General features: G+C 35.5%; 1 protein-coding gene across 1 annotated transcript in view; it reads right to left on the bottom strand.

The window, feature by feature from the left end:
• The window catches only part of LOC113371448 (L-threonine ammonia-lyase), a 280,098-nt gene that overhangs the window by 87,956 nt on the left and 167,708 nt on the right, over positions 1 to 24,434 (bottom strand). The window contains exons 4-5 of the mRNA XM_026612075.1: positions 14,897 to 15,058; positions 14,672 to 14,802 (exon numbers count right to left, since the gene is read on the bottom strand). Of these exons, the coding sequence (XP_026467860.1) occupies positions 14,672 to 14,802; positions 14,897 to 15,058 (293 nt within the window). The remainder of the gene's footprint in view (positions 1 to 14,671; positions 14,803 to 14,896; positions 15,059 to 24,434) is intronic.

Genomic DNA, 24,434 nt, shown 5'->3' with positions numbered 1-24,434 from the left:
GCTATAATCATAACAAACAAAAAAGCAAGTATATGGTATAATCAATAATTTTGCAAATGAGAAGCCAAATTCCAAAAACACTGAAAAGAGCCGGTCATTTCTGTTAAAAAATAAATGCGACAACAAATACTTTGTGTGTCGAGGGCAAGGCAGAATTTTTTTTTTTTTTTTTTTTTTTATACTTTATTTAATAGCAATCAGAATTTACAAAATTCTATGAGCTATTATGCTTATGTTATAAACACACTCACACAGTAAACATACTCACACACAGTCATACACACACACATAATAAATTGGCTGAATTTTAAAAGTTTCAATAGCTGCCACTCCATCGAGTGGTCAGCTAATCTGGCTGAGGTAAATAATGGCTAAGTCTGGTCTTTATTGCTCAATCTTCAAATCAATTGGGACTTTTCTTTTGAGCCTCCTAGATCGGGGTTCTTGAAGAAGATGTTTAACTATGTCATTGGGATGGGATTCCAACTTCTCAAAATGGCGAAGACTGGTACTGGTAATAACATCTTTCACAAATGGTATGTTCAAGTCATCATGAATGGTTTTATTACTGACATACCATGGAGCGTTCACGATCTGCCTCAGAATTTTTGATTGTGCTCGTTGGATTGAATCAATGTGGGATTTTCTTGCACATCCCCATAATTCCACACCATAGGTCCATATCGGCTTTATTATTGTTTTATATATTAGTAGTTTGTTTTCAATAGGCAATTTTGATTTGTTACCTATGAGCCAATAGAGTTCCTTAGCTCTATTTTTCACTAGAGCTATTTTTGATAGTATATGTTGCTTCCAGGTTAGTTTGCTATCTAATATCATCCCGAGATATTTTGTTGAGTGTTTAACTGGAATTGTCTTATCATGAAATTGAACTGCTGGGCAAGAAGATTTGTTGAGTGTGAATATTACATGAGTTGATTTATTATCATTAATTTTTATACGCCATTTGCTAGTCCATTTTTCAATGACTCTTAGATGACTCTGGAGCCTTCTCGATGCAACAACTGGATCAGGATCGGAAGATAGAATAGCAATATCATCGGCAAATGTTGCAGTTGTTAAATTTTCATCTGTAGGAAAATCGCTAGTATAGAGCAGGTATAGATATGGACCCAGTACACTTCCTTGAGGGACTCCTGCTTCAACCAAGCAGGCTGATGAAGTTTCCATATTCACTTTAACTTTAAACCGTCTATTTTGAAGATACGATTCGAGCAATTTATGATACTCAATTGGGAGAGATGATTTTATCTTATACACTAATCCTTTGTGCCATACTTTATCAAAAGCTTGATTTACATCAAGGAAAACTGATGAGCAGAATTGTTTTGTTTCTAGGGTGTTGTGGATGATGTTCACAATTCTATGGCATTGTTGAATCGTCGAGTGTTGTCTTCGAAAACCAAACTGATGGTCTGGAATTACATTAGTATTGTTTTGTATATGTTTAAGCAAAAGTTTTTCAAATACTTTTGATGCCACTGGTAGGAGACTAATAGGTCGGTAGGATGACACATTACATGGGTCTTTACCGTTTTTGTGGATCATTTTAACTATTGAAGTTTTATAATGTACTGGCCAATAATTTAGCCTAATTATAGCGTTGAATAGGTATGTTAGTAGGATAAATCCCTTTTTGGGCATTTCCTTCAACAGTTTCGGTGTAATTGAGTCAAAACCAGCGGATTTATTAGTTTTTAGTTTAGCTATTTCTTTGAATACCATATTCAATGAAAAGAATTTAAGACAGTTGCTGCCCTTATTCACTGGTGCAAACGGGTTTAAATCCAGATCATTTGAAGAGATACGAACAGGATTTGGTTTAAAAACTGAGGATAGATGTTGGGCGAATAATTCAGCTTTTTCTCCATCGCTCCTTGCCCATGATAGATCATCACCTACTGCTCCTGTTATATCGTTACGGCGTAAAGGCGGATTCCTGAGAGCCGGTTTTAGCCTGTTCCTAATCGGTTTCCAGATAGAGTTATCATATCGATTTAAGCTTTGTACATAATTATTAAAATTTTTCTCATTTAGTTCTTTAAGCCGAGATTTAAGCTTATTAGTCAAGTTGTTAAGAATGTTTTTGTCAGACGGTAAATGTGTATGTTGCCATTTGCGCCTAGCTTTACGTTTTTCACTTAAAAGTTTTTTTATTTCAAGTGGAATAGAATGTTTTTGATTTTGTTGATCTATAGGTGTAGCAGCCTTAACAGCTTCCAGCAGAGTTTTGTTGAATGTTGCAATACCATCTTCTATTTCCCGACATGTTTTGAGTTTCATTTTTAAATTAGTATTTTTCTCAGTAATTTGGCGATATAGTTCCCAATTAGTTTTAGCAGAATGAGGTTTTGGAGTTCTTTGCAGGTTCACAGCCGTAGAGAATATGGTTGCTATCACGGGGGAATGGTCTGATGAGAGGTCGTAACTAGGTTGTATTTCAACACGTTTGAAACTTAGACCATTAGCGACAAAGAAGTCTAACAGATCGGGTTTCTTCTTAGGATCGGCTGGCCAGTAGGTGGGTGTGCCCGTTGAAAAGGTGGAGAAACCATGTCGAAGGATCATCTCATACAGTTGTTTACCTTTTGGATTTGATATCCTTGAGCCCCAGAGAGAATGCTTACTGTTAAAGTCACCGCCAGCTATGAACTTTGATCCAAGCATTGAGAAATATTCGTAAAATTGGGAACTGTTAATAATATGTCGAGGTGGACAGTATACGGCTGAAATTACTAATTCGTAATTCATCAGTTTTGTTTTGACAGAAGTTGCTTGAATTTGTTCTTTACAAAAATTTTGCAGCTCATAGTGAACAATATCAGATTTTATTAGAATTGCCGTGCCCCCGTGGGCTGTTCCATCCGGATGAGGTGTGTGGTACAATTTATAGTTCGGGACGTACATATTTGAGTAATGCGTAAAATGTGTTTCACTAACAAGGAGTATATCTATTTTATTCTCGAAAAGAAAAAACTGAATCTCATGTTTATGCTTCAAGAGCCCATTTGCATTCCATAACGCAATCCTTATAAACCTCGCCATGATGTTTACTTTGTTTTATTTATGAAAGCTGATAACATGTTTATGATCATGTTGTTTTGATTCATCAATTGTTGGAACATATTTTTGAATTCATTTAAGAAAATTGTTAAATTTCCAGCAGAGTTTTCACTGGTTGCATTAGCCTGTTGATGAAATTGTTGTGATCTCATAACTTGTGCATATGTCATATGATAAGAATTTGCATGCCTTACTTGGTCCATGTTCTTAGAAGTTGTTGGCCCATATTGGTTTTCAATGCGGTTACCGTATGGTCTGTTCGTGTGTTCTTCTCTTCTTGCAATAATTTTCTGATATACTGGACACCCTTTAAAGTTAGCAGTATGTTCATTCAAACAGTTAGCACAAGTAGCTGGAGTTTCTTTAGTCTTAGTACATGACTTAGAGGGGTGCTCATCTCCACATTTAACGCACATGTGTGGCTTATTACAAAATGATTTGCTGTGACCATAGTCTTGGCATCTTTTACACTGGATGATTTGTGAAGATCGTATCGGTGGTTCAAAGTGTACTATTTTATTTAAAATTTTATTCACAGTAAAAATTTCATGGTTATTCTTATTTGGTTCTAAGTCTACATAAAACATATTAAGCGGTTCTCTTGATCTATAGTGTATGACGTTAACTATATTACGCACTTTATGTCCATTTTTTTCAATCTCTTGCTTTATTTCTTCAACATTAGTGGTTGAGTGAATATATTTCAGAACAACTCTGTACGCTCTTTCACTTTTTACCTGATAAGTATGATAAGCAACATTGCGTTGTTTCAGAAGTTTAACAAAGTTTCTATAGTCTGCTATTGTTGAAACGTTAAATTTGATAACATTGTCAGCCAAGGTTTTTGTTGTGTAACTGTTATCGGGCAAAACCGGTTTTAAAACGTTAATCATATCGGGAAAATTTGTTACTCCGTGAATGTACACCGGCGGTGGTAATTCCTTTTTTGGCTGAGAAATTGCTTCAGTATTTGCTGATGATGACGATGGTTGATCATTAATTATTGATTTTTCATTATTGGCAAGAACATTGAATCTGTTAGTCAACTTTATAGTTTCAGTCGGCCTATTAATCCGTCTTCTTTTTGCACTCGTCACAGTTTGCCAAGAATTTGTCAAACTATTTTGCGCAGTATCAGTTTTCATGGCGGCTGAGGAATTTAATATTTTTTGAGAGGTTTGAATTAATTTTAAACGCAATTGTTCAGTAACAAAATCTGAGCAAGTTTGTGAATCATCATTTAGGACATTGTTTACTTCTGATAATGGTATGTTTAAAGAGGTGCTCATTGAGTTCCCCGAGGGGAGACTCATGAGTTAAGCAATGATTTCACTAATCACTAATAAACACTATTTACTAACACAAAAACTATCACAATAATTATTTAATTTAAGTACTATATATTACTACTGAACACTGTTTATACTGCAATAGCACAGGTATAAATCGCAGGTAGATATTTTATCTGTATTTAGATCCGACTGGGTCGGCTGCTCGTGGCGAACTGTCTCGATTAATTTCTATATTCTTTTCGATTTATGACATCTTTTGTTCGATATAAACGAGGGCAAGGCAGAATGTTTATCTCTTCGAAATTTCTAGAATTGAGCATACCTGAACGGCGAAACCTGTTTCAGATATTAAATTTATGCGACAAATGTTTGGGTCATTCAATATTCGGACATTGAAGTAAACGCATCGTCAGTAGTACAATTAAAGTGTAAGTGTTACATAATCATATAAAATTCTCTGATGAACCAACTCACATAAAAATGATAAAACGGATTACATACAAGTTATATGTGTGTTCTTGACATTTTAAATGTGCGCATTCTCCTTTGCCGATATGCTCGGATTATAAATAAACTACGTCTATCAGAAGTGTTAAATTCATATTATATATATTGAAAATGATAATATTTATATAGTGTGAGATATTAATCGGTGTTTTAGTGTATGTGTTCTTTATGAAATATGAATACCAACAGTGGCGTAACTATAGGGTGGCGTGGCTGGCAAAATGCTACGGGCCCCCGACTTAAGAGGGCCCCGACCCAGGATACCGCAAACTCAGAGATAAATTTTTACATTGTACATACATTTTATCTTACTTGAAACTTATATTTTATATTTTTTAGGTCCAAAGTCGGAGTTAATTATTCAACCAAGCTTGCATCGAACTTACATTCGGCCGAATATTTAGTTAGTTAAAACCAAAGCAGTCGCCGCCGCACAGCGAAAGTATTGTGTTTTATCTTTTATGCCATAAAGATGGATCTGCATTGGAAAATTTTTTGTTTATATGATATGATATCCAGAATTAATTAATGAATTTATTATTGTATATATAACAATTTATACTTTATTGACTTTTAAAATAAAAGACGAACACGTGAAGAACTCTTTTCTAAATATCAGGGGCGTAGCGTGCCTTTGCGGGGCCTCGTGTCAAAATTTGTTTGGGGGCCCCCTTAAGAAAAAATACATTATTTTTGGTTTCGAAAATTAAAAGTTTACTTTCAGAAGCAAACTTCTTTTTATGTGAAGTAGTTTAATATTGAATTTCAACAAAACAAAGTTTTAAAGCAAGAATGGCATCAGAATGTCGTGCACATCTAGTAAGCTTAAATGTTCTTAATGTTATTTCGTTATTAGATTCAAATCTTGATAAAATATTCCATCATTATTTCATGTCCAAAATAATTAAAAATTCATAAACTGTTTGAAAAAACGCAAAACAATATGAAGAAACCAGTGGATGTGTTCTAAAACGAATTAAAATTCTTTTGTTTAGAATGTGTTGAAATTAGGCTTGCAACAATGGATTTTAATAAATAAAATTAAGAAAGAGACTTGTCGGAGTCCACATGTCAGAAGTATAATCTGCTTCTGAAAGTAAACTTTTAATTTTCAAAACAAAAAATAATGTTTGTATTTTCTGCGATAAAAAAACTACAATAGCTCTTTTTTAGTAAAGGCTTAGATTGAATATAATGAATGACTTTATTGTATATATGTACATGCAACTCTTGCACGTAGCCGTTAAATGATTAATATTAAATGACATTTAACTATAACAATAATGTATTCTTTGAATATTGAGCAGGGGCGTAGCTACCGCTTTATCAGCCGTATCAAAAATACTGGGTCCCCGGGCCAGGGGGGCAAAACGAGCGCAAGCAGAAATTGATGAAAACTCTAAAGCAAAACAATGATTTATAAACATTTAAATAACTTGGACGTAGTTAGCATTTCCTATTGTTATTGAGAGGTATTGAACTTTAACTTGTAAGCTAATGCTTTTATGAGAGTTTATTTCTGCTGAAAAATATTTAAAAAAAAAATTAAATTTTTGTATGTACTTCACGAATATGATGATATTCAAAATTAAAACTAAAAAAAATATGTAAAAATTTTGGACAAAAAAGTCTACCAGACCTGTCACTATTGTTCGAGACAGATACTTTAGAAAATTTAAAGATCGCTTTATAATTCAGTTTTTTGAAAAAGGATAAGGTAAAAATACTTTAATCTGAAATCATTTATGAAAAAATCAGAAAATTATAGAAAATTACATAGAAAAATAATTAGAATGATAAATAACTATTCTTCTAATTTTATGTATTTTTATATTTGGTGATAAAAAAAAAATTCTTAAGGGGGCCCCCAAACAAATTTTGATACGAGGCCCCGCGAATGCACGCTACGCCCCTGATATTGAGAAAAGAGTTTTTCACGTGTTCGTCTTTTATTTTAAAAGTCAATAAAGTATAAATTATTATATATACAATAATAAATTCATTAATTAATTCTGGATTTCATATTATATAAACTAAAGATTTGTCAATGCAGATCCATCTTTATGGCATAAAAGATAAAACACAATACTTTCGCTGTGCGGCGTTGACTGCTTTGGTTTTAACTAACTAAATATTCGGCCGAATGTAAGTTCGATGCAAGCTTGGTTGAATAATTAAATCCGACTTTGAACTTAAAAAATATAAAATATAAGTTTCAAGTGAAACAAAATTTATGTACAATATAAAAATATATTTCTGAGTCCGCGGTTTCCTGGGCCGCCGCATTTTGCCACCCACGCCACCCTATAGTTACGCCACTGGCTAAGGCGTCAATAGTTATGACAAGCCTTGCTCCACTGATGCCTAATATTAGAGGCCCAAAACATAGCAGAAAGATATTGCTATCATCGATGCTTACATATAAGCTGATGCTCTCAAAACTCAAAAATCGCGCAGAATTGCATGAACTATATATTGTCTGAGTGCCTTAAGAATTGCTTGCGCATTTCGCACAATATCAGAGGATGCAGTGTGCGTCATTTGTAGAATTCTGCTTCTTTCAGTCTTAGCAGAGAAAAGACGTAAATTTACTAACGAAGTCATTAAAAAATGATACCTGAAAATGTTGTGATAAATGAACGCCAGAACAACATTGACCGATGGCAGCAACTGTAGAATATTTCATTTATATTGACAGATGGATGCATTTTCTCCTTCCAAACATCAAAGCTAAATCGCAAGCATGGAGATGTTAATTATTACACTAAGCAAAAGCTATCTGGGCATGGCTGTTTTCAAGTCGACACCGCTTTAAGCACGATAGCTCGCCGGAATGCCCATATTGTTTGGGCGAAATCGAAGATGTTGAGCACGTGTTCTTCGTGTGCCCTGGATTTAGTATTCTACGTGACGATGTAGAAGAGATATTGAGGCAAACAATTACTTCAGGTACTGTTGTAGTCATTCGTTCGCCAACCGCCGTAGAGGTCGGATCGTAACACCAAACAGTGCGACGGTGATCAACCCATAAACACATTTCGTTTACCGCAATACAGTGTAGTGTTAACTGCATTACTTACGTTCATCCAGTTCCATAACGGGACATGCCAGTTTGATCAAGAACGCCATTCATATACTACATTAAAGTGTGTACTGTGTTGTGAGTTATTATCATGTGTAATTCATTTTTGATTTTAAAATCAAATAGTGTTTTATAATTATAATTATGTCCCAATCTCCAGGGACATCACCAAACTTTCAAATTTTTGAATCGATAAACATACTACAAGACGATTCTACTACGAGTGCGGCTTTCGTAGAACAACAAATCGTGAACAATCAACAATAAAATAATGGCTCAAATGCTATCGACATCGTTATGAACGAAGGAAATCATGTCAATAATATTACTCAAATTCAATGTACACAACAATCAGTTTCAACGAGAAATGTGAGTATCGGTAATGCGAACGGTCAAACCAGCATGCCTGTTAATTTAACAAACATCACACCGGCAACAAAAGACCAGGGGTGGTGCACCAAAATAGAAGAAGACCGCATAGCGACCTTGCTACAAGTTCTAATAACTCTAAAAAAGTAACACACAAAAACTACTGGCTAAATTCTGTATCGGCGCAAAATTATTACGATGTTCTCCAAACAGCACTATCTCAATCAACATCAGCAGAAAAGCCGCCAGCCCAAAAGCCGCCAACTGCCCCGCCGGTATTCGTGCACGGAGTTTCTGACATAAAGCCATTAATACGACACCTTGACTTACACGAACATAACTTATACAAATCAAAAATTTGTGAAACTAATCAAGTGAAAATCAACACACAAGACACGCAAACCTACAACAAAGTCGTTGCATTATTAAGGGCCAAGGATACGCACCTCCATTCATATCAATCGAAACAAGACCGATCTTTTAAAATCGTACTTAAAAATCTGCATTATAGTACTGATGTAGAAATGTTAAAAGAAGAAATCAACAATCTTGGACACAACGTGCTACGAGTTTATAATCTGAAACAATATTCAACTAAACGACCAGTAAACATGTTTGTCGTAGAGCTGATACAAAACAAAAATAATACAGATATTTACAGAGTTGAATATATGTATAGAACAAAGGTAATTATTGAAGCGAAACGGCACAATCGTCAAATCCCACAATGTACAAACTGTCAAAATCTAGGACATTCTCGTAATTATTGCTGATGTGACCCACGATGCGTAAAATGTGCATGAGATCACCACACTAAGGACTGTTCCTGGACTGAAAAAATATACGAAAACGTCACTTGTGTCTTATGCTCAGGCAATCATCCTGCAAATTATGATGTATCAAATATAAAGAGGAAAAACTACGAAAATTTCCACCTTCAAGGAAAAAAACTGTAGCTCAGAACTCACAAGTCATCAATCACTCACTAGTACAGGACAACATAACATTCTCACAAATAACTCAAAATAATAAACAAACACACATGGAGCACCAAACTAGACAACGCCCAAGCGCACAAGAAAACAGCCTCAACCCAATCAACAATAACCATGTTCAAACTCAAAATAATAATCCAGCCAACGACATGCAAACATTAAAAGATATGTTGAAAACACTAATGGACCAAATGGGCACCATGCTCAATTTAATCACCTGTTTCTTAAGTAAAAAATAATGGCCACTTCACTTAAAATATGCACGTGGAACGCCAACGGCCTGGCCCAACATGTACAGGAACTTAAGCAATTAATTTTATACAATCAAATAGACATCATGTTAATTTCAGAGTAGCATTATACCAGTTGAAGTTATTTTAATCTTTACAATTATACCACACTAGCAACAAGCATATGTGTACAACTACCAGTGGAAAACATATGTGTTTCAGCAATTTACTGTCCACCAAGTCATTCCATTAAGGAAGTACAGTTCTCACATCTTTTCTCCACTCTAGGTAATAAATTCATTGCTCAATGTTAATAACACCAAGAGGACGAGAACTACTTAAATCTATGCACTCGCACAATTACAGACATATTTCTACAGGCGAACCGACATACTGGCCAAGTGATATCAATAAAATCCCGGATCTTTTAGACTTTTTTATACTAAATATTATAGCAAATCAATCAACTAATATAAATTTATCACTTGGCTTAAATTCTGACAATTCTCCGATAATCCTAAACATTTTCAATGCTAAAAATCATACAGACTGGGATTTATTCCGCTACGTAATTTCTTAAAACCGAAACAGATATAAATAATACAATTTCAAATCTAAATACACAAATTCACAATGCGACACTTCTATCGACCACACAAACTATTAAGCATCAACTTCAAGATATACCAAACTATATAAAGAAACAAATTGCTGTCAAGAGAAAATTACGTAAAATTTGGCAAAATACTTGTTCGCCTGACAAGAAGTTCGAAGACAGAAGAAAATTTAATAATGCATGTAAAACCTTGAAAACCTTGATTTATGAACATAAAAATGAAACAGTAAAAAATTATTTAATTAATCTAACACACACCGAAGACTCTAACTATTCCTTATGGAAGGCCACTAAAAAATTGAAACAGTCGACAATGACTATTTCACCAATAAGAAAAAAAGACTGAACGTGGGCTAGACATCCCCAAGAAAAATGTGCCATTTTTGCTGAACAACTATTTGAAATCTTTCAGCCAGCCCCTCAGAAATGCGCAGATTACGAAGAAAAATTTATTTTCGATTTTTTCAATACTGTTTCCACATCTAACGAGCAGATTAAAAAAATTACTGTTTCAGAAGTTGCACAAGAAATAAGGCGTACAAAATCTGGAAAAGCTCCGGGACCTGATCTCATCACAATCAAAATGATTAAGGAGTTACCTGATAAATTGCTACGATTTCTGACCATTGTTTTTAACGCCATAATTAGAACTCAATCATTCCCTTCAATCTGGAAAATTGCCAAAATTATTATGATTCACAAGCCAGGTAAAGACATTCATCATATAGATTCATATAGACGAATTAGCTTGCTGCCTGTCATATCCAAAATATTTGAAAAGCCGACTCTAAAATGCATTAAATTTACACTTCAAAGCCACAATTCCAAATCACCAATTTGTATTTAGAGGGCAGCACTCAATCATACAACAGGTACACCGCGTAGTTAATGAGATCAACTCTGCTCTGCATACCAAAAAATATTGCTCCGCGGTATTTTTGGACATCGCACAAGCTTTCGACAAAGTGTGGCACTGGGGGTTATTATATAAAATCAAAAAGAATCTTCCGCATGCTTTATTCTATATACTGAAATCATACTCGGCTCACAGAATATATTTTGTACAGATACAGGACGCCCAGTCTGCAATAAAACTAATTAATGCAGGTGTCCCCCAAGAAAGTGTGTTAGGCCCAACGCTATTTTTATTATACACTGCAGACTTTCCTTGCCACCACAACACAAACCTTACAACATTCGCAGATGATAGCTGCATTATTTCTCAGCATGAAAGACCAGCAACAGCGACTGCAATGCTACAATCACACATTAATATAATAGAAAAGTGGTTTACACTACGGAGATTTGTAGTCAACAGTAACAAATCTGTTCAAGTTACTTTTACATTGCGAAGGAGTACATGTCCACCTGTTTACATATACGGTAACGAAATTCCAAAACAAAACTTTGCTAAATACCTGCGTATGTATTTGGACAATAAACTTAACAGGAAAACTCACATCCTCAAAAAGCGAGAACAGCTGGAACACCTCCGTAGAACTCTCTACTGGCTGCTACAAAGACGATCTAAACTCTCCACTTCAAACAAAATTCTCATCTACAAGGTTATATTTAAGCCAGTTGGGACATATGGCCTCCAACTATGGGGTACAGCTAGAAGAAACAAAATCCAAATCATTCAAAGATTTCAAAATAAAATCCTACGTGAGGCTCTCTCTGCACCGAAATACATATAAATCAGTCAACACTGTAAATGAAGAGATAAACAAAATAACACAAAACTATAAAACAAAAATAAGCAGTCACCCCAACGTCTTAGCAAACGAACTGTACAATACCACATATATTCACAGTATTGCAGTAAACGGAGCGTTTTAGGTCTGAATTTTTTACTGTGCTCCGAATTTCATGAAATTTTGGAAATAGGTTCATCTTACCCTCAAGTTCAAAAGTAAAGACAATTCGGGTTGCGCCATCACCCCCCGGGGGCATGACACCCCTTCTCAATTGTGTAATTACATTTTTCAAAATAACGTCGGAAATAGATTAGAACTAATTATAAGAAAAAATGTCTTTTACAGTTTTTCAAAAAAACTAATACTTTTCAAGTTACTGGACACTAAAGATTCATATATTCTTGGCGTTTTTCTTATTGTTAGTTTTTTTGCAAATATCTCCTAAAATATACATTTTAACAAAAATCATGTAAAATGAGTGAGCTATCATGCAAATAAGAAGCATATACGAGTTTTTTTTCTTTTAAATCATATGGTTTAATGAGCGCCATTTCCACCAGAATTAGAGTAATTCACATTCCATCTAGAATTCACTTCATTATAAACATCCTGATAGATTCTAGCAGATTCACTACTTTAGTACAAACTATTTTCAGAAAACTCACCATTTTATAATAACTTTTTTTTCCAATTTTTTTTAAAAATCGAAATTATTTTTATCATATCTCAAAAAGAATAAAAGATACGTATAAAAGCATATAGATGAAAATCAAAGGGATCTCTCTGGCTTATTATTGTTTTTTATTATTTTTCTTTCACACAAAAATTGACAAAGTTATGAATGTTTAAAGACTGCGCGGCCGCGCAAATTGGAAAAAAAAAGTTTTTATAAAATCGTGAGTTTTCTGAAAATAGTGAATGAATCTAAAGTAGTGAATCTGCTAAAATCCATCAAGATGTCTATAATGAAGTGAATTTTAGATGGAATGTGAATTACTTTAATTCTGGTGGAAATGGCGCTCATTAAATCATATGATTTAAAAGAAACAAATTTATTTTTTGCATGATAGCTCACTCATTTTACATGCAAAAAACTTGTAACAGCACTCATTTTAAAGCTTATGTTGAGCACTATAAAACCCAACTTCACCGAAATGCATAAAATGTAAAGCCTCGACACTAGATGGCTTTAAATACAACAATTAGATCTTGAACGAAATAAAAAACGACTTTGCTCTTTCAAACCTTCCTTAATATTTTTCCTAGAACACTTTATGTAATACCCATTTATTAAGATTTTTCTTGACATTATTTTGTTCATTACATGATTTTCGTTCAAATGTATATTTTAGGAGATATTTGCAAAAAAACGAAGAAAAACGCCAAAAATATATGAATATTTAGTGGCCAGTAACTTGAAAAGTATTAGTTTTTTTGAAAAACTGTAAAAGACATTTTTTCTTATAATTAGTTCTTCTATCGATTTCCGACGTTATTTTGAAAAAATGTAATTACACAATTGAGAAGGGGTGTCATCTCCCCGGGGGGTGATGGCGCAACCCGAATTGTTTTCACTTTTGAACTTGATGGTAAGATGAACCTAATTCTAAAATTTCATCCAATTCGGAGCACAGTAAAAAAATTCAGAGAACATACCCTTTTTTCCTCTCCCTTTACTGCACTACAGATTAAAAAGACAATCATTACTCAAATTAACATAATAAGTAAAGCTAATTTATGTAGGAATTATTTATATGTATATATAATTATAGTCATATATTGTTCATGCATGTTTAGACTTAAAATGGGTTTTAGTATCTATATTTATTAAATTTTGCCATAATTGTTACATATCAAACGTCAAAGGTTTACTACTGGGTATCCTTTTAAGCATCCATTTTTACTACCAACAATCTAATAACTGAATGTCTCTTGGAGACAGATTGTAATTTATATGGAAGTAAGAAAAAGGTACTGTTGTAGAAGTGATGCTGACAACTAAGACTGCTTGGAAGACCATAGACAGATTTTCGAGAGATGTGCCAAATGACTTGCAATCTATGGAAAGAGAAAGAGCGAATGGGACTTCGTTCATTTAAATGATAAGTATAAAATCAGTGCAAGATTGATAACGTTCTAGATCCTTACTTTTTGCGGAGGTTTTAGTCGGTATTGTAACCAGGCGGTATTGAATCCAACATACCCAGACAAAAAACAATTTGGAATGCACACCTACATCCATATTTTTTCTAAGGTATTCCAAAATATTCAGAAACCTCTTAAAAGTAAAGATGAGAAAAAATTTTCCATTTCGATTTTTGGACGATTACAATATTGACGGGATGTTCATTAAAGGTATAACGTCGATTATAAAAAAACATATATAATTAATAATCTAAATTAATTTTGGCTTTTCGGTAAAAAATTAATTGTTTTCTTTAAAATGGAGTTTCTATGTTCAAAACTATAATAATTTATTACTTATTATTATTTGTTTTATTAAATAGTTTTATACTTCTGCTTATTTGTAGTTTATAGACAAATTTATTTGTAACAATGAATTTTATGTTAATGTATCGAAAATGAATTTCATAACTATTTTATATTATTAGGTTGTATTTATTATTTTTCAGGTAAAATGCGATTTCAGTTTCGACCTTTATTATATTTTTGCATTCGCACAATGAAACCTGCCTAATATGGTTTATGTAAATTCATAATCTGATATTTTGAAGATATAATATTAGAGTTCTTGTTAAAAACATTTATCGAAAAAAAAATTAAATATTTAAGACTTACTTTTTGCCTTTAAATTCATTCATATGTCCAGACATAATTGCAGCAAGTCCTGCTCCACCTGCACCTTCCACAACACATTTTTCTAATTCCACTAAGCGCAGGATGGCTAATGCTATCCATTCTTCACGCACCTGAATATTATTTATATTACATAAACAATATGTTTTATATATCTTAGAATTATATCTACACGATGAAGTAGAAGTTCAAAAACCATATACATACAACAATCATTTTGTCTATTAATGGCTTAGCAGTCGCATAAGCATTATAACCAACAGTTGGGACAGCCAATCCATCTGCCAATGTAGGTAAAATAGGGGTATGCACTGGACCACCATTTTTCAAAGCACGCGAAAAACTGGGACATTTTTCAGACTCTACACCCTATAATATAAGGAAAAAAATATGTTAACTGTATCAAAATGCTTATTTCTAATCACGATATATATATATATATATATATATATATATATATTTGCAACATACTATTCTAAAGGTGACTAAATGAGCTACAGCATTCTCTATTATAATTTTACTGTAACTTCTCTTATTGTGATACGGCGAAGGGTTAAAGGACTCGAAAGACCTGTGGTTGAACTGCCGCGCACTCCTTAAACAATCATACCTCTTTCAATATTTGTGTAACACAAAAATAATAACAATGATTAGTCAGAAAAATACCTTGAATTTTCATATATATATATCTTGATATTGTTTGTTTCGACTTTGAAACATTATATGATACAGTTTTGCAGCCACAAGTCGAAAAATAAAACCAGAATATTATTTATTTTTCGACTTGTGGCTGCAAAACTGTATCATATATATATATATATATATATATATATATATATATATATGTTTATATATATTTTATACGTATTTTACACGATATTTACACTTTTATACGTATTTTATTTTATTTATACGAAGAAATTAGTTGTTTTTTTAAATGGATTTTTTTTCATAAAATTATGAGTTTTTTGAAAATCCTTTGTACTTAAGTTGTGGTATTTTCTAGAATACATCTAGATCTCTTAAACCAAGTTAATTTTAGATGGAACACGATTATTTTTAATTTTGGTGGAAATGCACTCATAAATTATTTGATTTAAATGAAAAAAACATTGTATGCATGTTTTATTTGCATGATAGCTCACTCATTTTACACGCAGAAGTACTCATTTTAAAGCTTATTTTGAGCACTATAAAAAGCCATTTTCATATATAGCTTAATATTGTTCCTAGAACACTATAAGATAGCGATTTATTAAGATTTTTATTGATATAATTTTGTTCATTACATGATTTTCGATAAAATGTATATTTTTGAAGATATTAGCAAAAAACAATAAAAAAACGCAAAAAAGAAACAAATTTTCAGTAGGCAGTAACTTGAATAGCATTTGTTTTTTTGAAAAACATCATGAAACATTTTTCTCTTATAAATGTTCTTTTATTGATACCTTACGTTATTTTGAAAAAAGTAAAATTGGGGGAATGTGGCTTAAAAAAGGGATGTGGTAAAAGAGTCTAAATTATTTTCACTTTTGAACTTGAGAGTAAGATGAACCTGATTCCAAAATTCCAAACGAATTGGAAAACAGTAAGAAAAAAATCAGACTCAAACCTCTCCATTGCCTTGAGTAAATATTCCGTATCTAATGCCAAATATATGAATTTTTGATTCAATGAGACTTCTAAATAATTTTTTGAATAAGTATTTTTTTTGTATTGTGACTAAGTAAAGTAAGGCAAAACGTCAGACGCATGCGCAGACTGCATCACCTGTCAGACATATGTTGACTGTAAATCTTATTTTATTTTATTTTTTGGCACTTGTCAGCTGCTTTTCGGCAATAATAATGTCGACATTACATTTTTCTTATCCATAATCATAAATATATTATGTTTTGATATTGTCTTAGCTTATATGTTAATGCAAATAACAGTCTTCACTTGTTTTCAATGTCAAACTATGCCTTAAATATTTTCAAGGTCAAACAATGATAAGCGTTTCTTTGTAATTTTTTCCATTCATTTCTACAATATAACTATATTTCTATGAATCTAAAAATTCTAGAAAATTTCTCGAACAAACTTCAGGAAGATTCATGAAAATCCGAATTATAGTTTAGGAGGATTAACCATTCATACATTGTTACAGAAGAATTTTATATATAAGATATATATATATATATATATATTTATATATATCTTATATATAGAAATCTTCTGTCCGGGTGTTAGTCGAGATCCTCCTATATGATTATTTGGATATTGATAAACCTTTCTGAAGATTGTTAAAGAAATTTGTTGGGATGTAAATGATTATAAAAATTTAGTAATATTGTAGAAATAGACGGAAAAAACTGCAAAAAAACGATATGTTATTGTTTGACATTGAAAATATTTTGACAAATGGAAACTGTCATCTGCTGAAAAGTTCAATTCACTTTGAGTCGGGATAATATTAAAATATAATAAATTCATGATTATAAATAAGAAAATGTAATAGAGCTGTCAAGAACCGTCATTTTCAAGAACCGGTCCCAAAGTCCAAAAAGGACCCGGGTTCGGGAGAACCGTGATCGGTTCCAACCCGAAAAAGTCCGAATCAATCTCGGAAAATTCCGGACCGCTCCGGGAAAAACGCCTACTTTTTTCTTATTTTTTTATTCAGTCACAAACACCTGTTTCAAGCTACGTGTTTCGTTTTTTGTTCTTGAATTTTTCTTGTAACCCTTTGATTTTTTAATACAATTATAATTAATAATTTTTGTGCATTTCTATTTAGTTATATATTTGTTTGCCATGAATGCAATTCTCAAATTGGAAATTGTACATTCGAATAATCTGCTTTCATTATTAGGTTAGATGTAATTTTCATAAATTTCTAACTAAATAATTATGAACTTTTTCATGAAACAATACACTTCTTTAATTACTTTGTAGCATAATTAACTTCCCGAAGGAGAAGTTTATGTTTTCATCAAAAAATCCGAATTGCTAATTTTATGTTTTCTCGACGTTTCAAGCCATTCTGAATCGAATGAGACCAACTTTGGAAAAAGTATGTGTGTGTAAAGATATTAGTTGGGAATGGTACTGATTAATTTTAGGTGAAAATCTACCGAGCCGTTTTCTTGTAATTAACTGTTGAAAAAAAGTGTTAAACTTTTCGTCCACATTTAAGCTCATCCTACCCAACCGATTTTAAAAAATCAAAAACTGTTCGAAAGATATTAGTTGGGAATGGTACTGATTAGTTTTAGGTGAAAATCTACCGAGCCGTTTTCTTGTAATTAACTGTTGAAAAAAGTGTTAAACTTTTCGTCCACATTTAAGCTCATCCTACCCAACCGATTTTAAAAAATCAAAAACTGTTCGAAAGATATTAGTTGGGAATGGTACTGATTAATTTTAGGTGAAAATGTACCGAGCCGTTTTTTTGTAATTAACTGTTGAAAAAAAAGTTTAAGCCGTTTTTCATGGAACTTGTTTTGGCGATATATATCATGGTCTCATAGAACTTACTGTAATATTACGGCCTTACGACAAGTCGTTTAATTTTAAAAATTCGTCAAACTTTGCTAAATTTATTATCGTTAAAGTAGGATTGATGAAGTATATTATTTACACTTTTTTTTTAGTTTTAGTTTTCAGTTTCTCAATTAAAGCTTTCGATATCCATAGCAAGAGGCGGTTTAGTTTGATCAGGAGAATTTAAAAAACTGGCTGCATATAGTACTAAAAAAAATAATATTTTATTAAAAGTATTGTAACAAAACGCCTTAGTTTAATTGAAATAAATAGTTTGTTTCATAAAAAGTAAGTTAATTTCTAAGTTGCTACCTTCATAGAAATATAAAAATTTCATACTTTGCTAACAGATTTATTTTCTACCTAAGCTCTTCCCATTATGTAATTCGACTCTTGCAGTCAGAAGATGGTACCTTATGATCCTAATATTAGTAAATGTACTAATATATATATATATATATATATATATATATATATATATATATATATATATATGTTAAAGAAGTTAGTTTTTATGTTGAGAAATATGAGTAAGTTCTTCAAGAGCATACATCAAATAAAAGGCAAAGATTTAGAAGTTAATCTTTAATTTTTTCAAACGTTTCGACTTGGTATTTTATGTCATCATCAGTGGATCTACAGAATGAATATTGAAAAATTAATATAAACTAGGGAAAAATTGACAGAAATTGGAAAAAGAACTATAGATATAAGTAATATAATTATAACAATAAGAATTATACTTAACAGCTAGATAAACAAGAGAAATGAAAAGTAAAAAAAAATATATACAAACATACAAAAGCGTATTATATATACATAAATATACACACAAACAAACATGTATATATGATATACATGTACAAACACGTACACATATACATATATACTTACGAATAATTCGTATATATAAACATATAGATACGGACATGTACATATGTATATATACACACATATATATATATATATATATATATATATATATATATCTCGGGGGTGAATCCCAACTCCTACCGAGCGCGTCCCCAGGTGGCGGATCGGGGAACGTCCTAACCAGCCTTCGGGCTGCCGGATAGAGGTGAAATAAAATAGCCTCCGCGGACCAAAATGAGGTATGAAGGGGAAGTCACTTTACCTTGACTTTAACCCGTGATCGTTTCCTGCTGCTACCCACTGGGAGTGCCTGCGCCCTTGTGTTAATATTTCCGATAACCTGGGTTACGGCTGATGTGAGCTTGCTCTGCCGAGGTGTAAGTAGCAGCAGTGAATCAGGAGCCAGCCACTTCGGGCTTTGATCAGGAAGTACGCAGTGAGTGCAGAGGTCGGAATCTGCACCGCCCCGGGCGAGTCTGGTCCGTCCGTGTTTTCCGGGACATGGCTAAGTTTTGACTGGGCCTCAGGGAACTGGGGTAGAAGTATCATCTTCGAGGGTACACCCGCTCCCAGTTAAAACAACCCGCCCCTCTGCGTACGATGCGCTGGTACTTTTAATAGCATGGAATTAAATACGGAAAAATTCACAAAAACTGCCACTATGGAAGTGGATACACACGAAACTGACGAGGGTCTGCCAGTGCGCACAAACCGAGGCAGACTTCATTCAGCTCCGATTGGTAGCGGTCGCCCATCTCCCGTTGAACGCTTGGGTGAAAAGATTCATGAACTGCTAGATTTCATCCAAAAGAAGACAAATGTTCACGGTGACATAAGACGTCTAGCAGGTTCAATTAATACGGCGTACAACCTGGCACTGAGTGATCTCTCTACCACGCTCGAAAAACCAATGGAACGAGTTGCGACGACGACTCAAACATCACCATGGATGGCGACAACTGCGCCGCCGTGCACACCCATACCAAGCAAAGTGGTAAAAGATCCCAAAAAAAGGCAATTATCTTCGCCAAGCCCGATCTTATCCACTGAACGTCAAACCAAAAAGCCCACGCAAGAGGGCAATTGGAAATTAGTTGACCGGAAAAAGAAGAAGGCTCCAGAACCGCGCGAGAACGGTGCGCAAAAACGAACGGCTAAAGCGAGTCAAGAAGGCAACGGGCGTAAGGATGGCCCCGTGAAAGTGCTTCAGAAAACAAAGCGGAAAAAAGCTCGGACCAAGGCAATCCTCATAAAGCCTTCGGCTGGACAAACCTACGCTGACTTGCTAAAGAACATAAAAGGCAAGGTAAACCCCAAAGAAAGCGGAGCGAACATTAAGTCCATACGCCAAACAAAGGAGGGCGGAGTATTGCTAGAGATTAGCAAAAAGACCAATGATGACACAGCTTTCACGAAAGCAATTAAAACGGCGGTAGGCGGCTGTGGAACGGTCAAGCGATTGACGCCGATGACCACCATCGAAATACTTGATCTGGACGGAGTGTCTACCGAAGCCGAAATCCGGGAAGCATTAACGAGAGATTACAAAGAAAACCTTGAGATAAGGCGCGTGAACCTAACTAAGGTTACCCCTAGAGGTCAACGGGCAGCCTTCTGCGAGATCGATGAGGCTAGTGCTATGAAGGCCCTCAAAAAGGCCCGCATCAAGATCGGATGGGTGAATTGTCGCATTCGATTAGTGGCAAGAGTACCTCGGTGCTTCAAATGTCTCGGATTTGGACACCAGTCTCGCTACTGTAAAGGACCAGATCGGAGCAAATGCTGCTATAAGTGCGGTGGCGAGAACCACAAATCAGCAGACTGCACGGAACAACCAAAATGCTTTCTGTGCACTTCAAATGGAAAAGACAAAGATAGCGTGTGCCATATCTCCGGTTCGGGTGCATGTAATGTATACAGAGCCGCCCTAGCGGAAGCGACGAAAGCGCAGAAATGACACGAATACTTCAAGGAAACTTGAATAGATGTTCGCTTGCGCAGAACCTACTTTACCCGCGCGTAGCTGAGGACAAAATTGACGTCTGCATAATCAGCGAACAATACCAGAGCGCCCTTGTTAAATCATGGTACGTGGATAAGACGAGTACAGCAGCTATCTGGTTAGTGACTCGGAAGATTACTCCCATAGATACCGGATCTGGGGATGGTTATGTCTGGATAAAAACCCCTGAAATGTATTTCATGAGCGTATATTTATCTCCCAACGAAGGAATCAGCGTGTTCCGCCAGAAGCTGACCAGCATCGAGAACACCATCTGTAGATTTAATGGCGAAGTCGTAATAGCTGGAAACTTCAATGCTAAGTCTGTGGAATGGGGCGCAGATTTCTCAGACACCAAAGGAAACGAAGTTACGGACATGGCAGCGAGGCTCGATCTTACAGTCCTGAATACTGGAGTGACGTCGACATTTAGAAGACCTGGTTATCGAGAGTCAATTCTCGATATTACTCTGGCGACTCCAAAAACTGCCAGCAGAATCCAGGACTAAAAGGTCTCCGAGGAATACACTGGAAGTGATCATCAATCCATCATCTACAGGATAGAAGAGACTACCCACCACGTACACCGAGATTACGAAAGATGCAGCTGGAATACCAGGAAGTTGGACATTGATGCTCTACGAGAATCCCTCACGCGGGGGTGGGTGACACTCGAATCACATCCGTTCCCAACTAACAGCAGCGAGACGGAAAACATTGTAACAAAAACGATGAATATTATAACCGCAGCATGCAATGCTTCTATGCCACGTCGTAAAACACAGGACTTGCGCCGGCCAGCATATTGGTGGACATGCGAAATCGCAAGGCTGAGGAAAAAATGTCACCAACTCCGACGACGAGCAACAAGAGCTGCTAAGCACTCCCCAGCTCAGACCTACTACTCCAATGAGTACAAGGCGGCCAAGAAGGAGCTCAATAGAGCCATCAAGTCCAGTAAAGGCAAGCTGTGGGCAGAAATTTGCAACGACCTCAATAACGATGTCTGGGGAAAAGCAAAAGGATTGGGTAGAACCTTACCATATAGTCGCAAAAGGATTGGGTAGAACCTTACCAGAGCCGCCAAAAAGCCCGGCTATGATGAACCAGATTGTTACTGAGCTCTTCCCAAACCACCCAGCGCGGAAGAAGAGTCGCTACAAGAACACCACCAATGTGTTGCAGTTCACTGTTTTGGAACTGCAAACCGCAGCAAAAACCCTGAAACTAGGGAAAGCATCCGGCCCTGACGGTATTCCAACACAAGTGATTAAGCTCATTGCACAGGAATTTCCTTACATCCTGTTGAATGCTTACAATGCATGCCTTGTGACCGGAACGTTCCCTTCTGTCTGGAAACGACAAAGGAAAGGGACCTCCGATAACAGCTTCATCATACAGACCACTGTGTATGCTGGATATAACTGGGAAGCTGCTTGAAAAACTTATCAAAGCCAGACTTCGAAAAGATGTTGAATCCTCCGGAGGTTTCTCCTCAAGCCAGTACGGCTTCCGGAAAGGGCGATCAACCATCGATGCAATCAAAGAAGTTGTAGAAACCGCAACAAAGTCGTGGGCTGGCAGCCTAAAGTCTAGGAAAGTTTGTATACTTCTCACGTTGGACGTGAAGAATGCTTTCAACAGCGCATTGTGGAAGGATATACTGGAGGCGCTGGAGAAGAGATTCCGGGTGAAAGATGACATCTTGACAATGGTGGACAGCCACCTGGACGATCGAGTACTCATCGTTGAAACCACTGAGGGAACAGTGAGCCGCAAGATAACAGCTGGTGCACCACAGGGTTTGGTTATGGGACCTGATCTGTAGAACGCTGACTATGACGAGCTGTTCGAAATTCCCTTACCCCCGCAGGTGCATCTCACAGGGTTTGCGGATGATGTCGCAGCTACTATTGTGGCAGACAGCGTTGAAGAGGCCGAGGTACTGGTCGATTTCACCATCGAAGCCGTCGCGGCCTGGTTGGACCAGCACCATCTGAAGCTAGCCAAAGAGAAAACGGAGATGGTAGTCCTAACACGCCAAAAATGGTTTCCAGAACCGTTTAGTACAATCATCGACGGACTAACACTGACGTCTACAAAGTCAGTCCGCTATTTGGGCGTTCAGTTAGATGCAAAGCTGACATTCCGTGAACACTTGGAACGCACGTGTACAAGGGCTAGCAAGACTGTGTCTAGTCTATCGAGAATCATGGCCAATACTATCGGCCCACGTGCCAAAAAGAGGAGAGCTCTCCTGGAGGTGGTTCACTCAGTCCTGCTTTACGGAGCGGAAATCTGGGCGCATACATTACAACAGAAGACGTATCGTAAGAAACTGGCAGCAGTACAGCGGCGAGGAGCACTTAGAGTGGCTTGTGCCTATCGCACAGTTTCCGAAGACGCAGTGCTTGTTATAGCTGGAGCTCCGCCTATAGACCTTTTGGCGATTGAAAGGGCCAGGTTGTATAACCTCAAAAAAGGAGGCCTCAATGCCAGCGAAGCGAGGGCAATGGTGAGAAAGGACACCCTGAAGGAATGGAAAGTAAGGTGGCAGGCGTCTGATCGTGGTAGATGGACAGCACGTCTGATCCCTAATATCAAGGCCTGGCTCGCCAGGAAACATGGCGAAACAGACTTCTTTCTAACTCAGATGATGACGGGTCATGGCTCGTTCAATGCATATCTCTTCAGGTTCGGTTTGCACACATCACCGACGTGCAAATACTGTCCGGAAAAAGCCGACGATGCTGAGCACACCACGCGCTGGAAGAACTTCAGGGCTGACACCGAATTGTCCCTGGGAAGGGCCCTTAATCCCCAGAACATTGTAAATACCATGCTGCAAAGCAAGGAAAACTGGGCCGAGGTAGCAGCTTATGCACGGCGCCTCTTGACAACAAAAATCGCCGAGAGGGACCAATAAACTTAGGAGCTAACGTCACGTGACGCAACACGGACTGGGTTGAAGTAATGCTAACGCGGTTCTGACCCAGTCTTCCCCGTGATCATATGCGGGGAAATGAGGAGAGGAGGTTTTTTTGTGGGTGGAAATCCCACACTACCGTCCATCATCTTTTAAACACACGGTGTCTTTGAAAGATTTTTCCTTCTCTATATAAATATATATATATATATATATATATATATATATATATACATACATACACATACACGTATACATATATACATACATACACATATATACATATATACATATATATGTATATATATATATATATATATATATATATATACATATACATACATATGCAATACAGACACATACATATATATATATATATATAGACAACGAAGCTAACTTACATAAATATGGTCTTA

Source organism: Ctenocephalides felis, unplaced genomic scaffold (genome assembly GCF_003426905.1).
Source record: "Ctenocephalides felis isolate EL2017-DRISC unplaced genomic scaffold, ASM342690v1 CF-g0.4_SCAFFOLD_01492, whole genome shotgun sequence".
Lineage (NCBI taxonomy): Eukaryota > Metazoa > Arthropoda > Insecta > Siphonaptera > Pulicidae > Ctenocephalides > Ctenocephalides felis.
The sequence above is the reverse complement of the archived record's forward strand: the minus strand, read 5'-3'. Positions and strand labels throughout refer to the sequence as shown.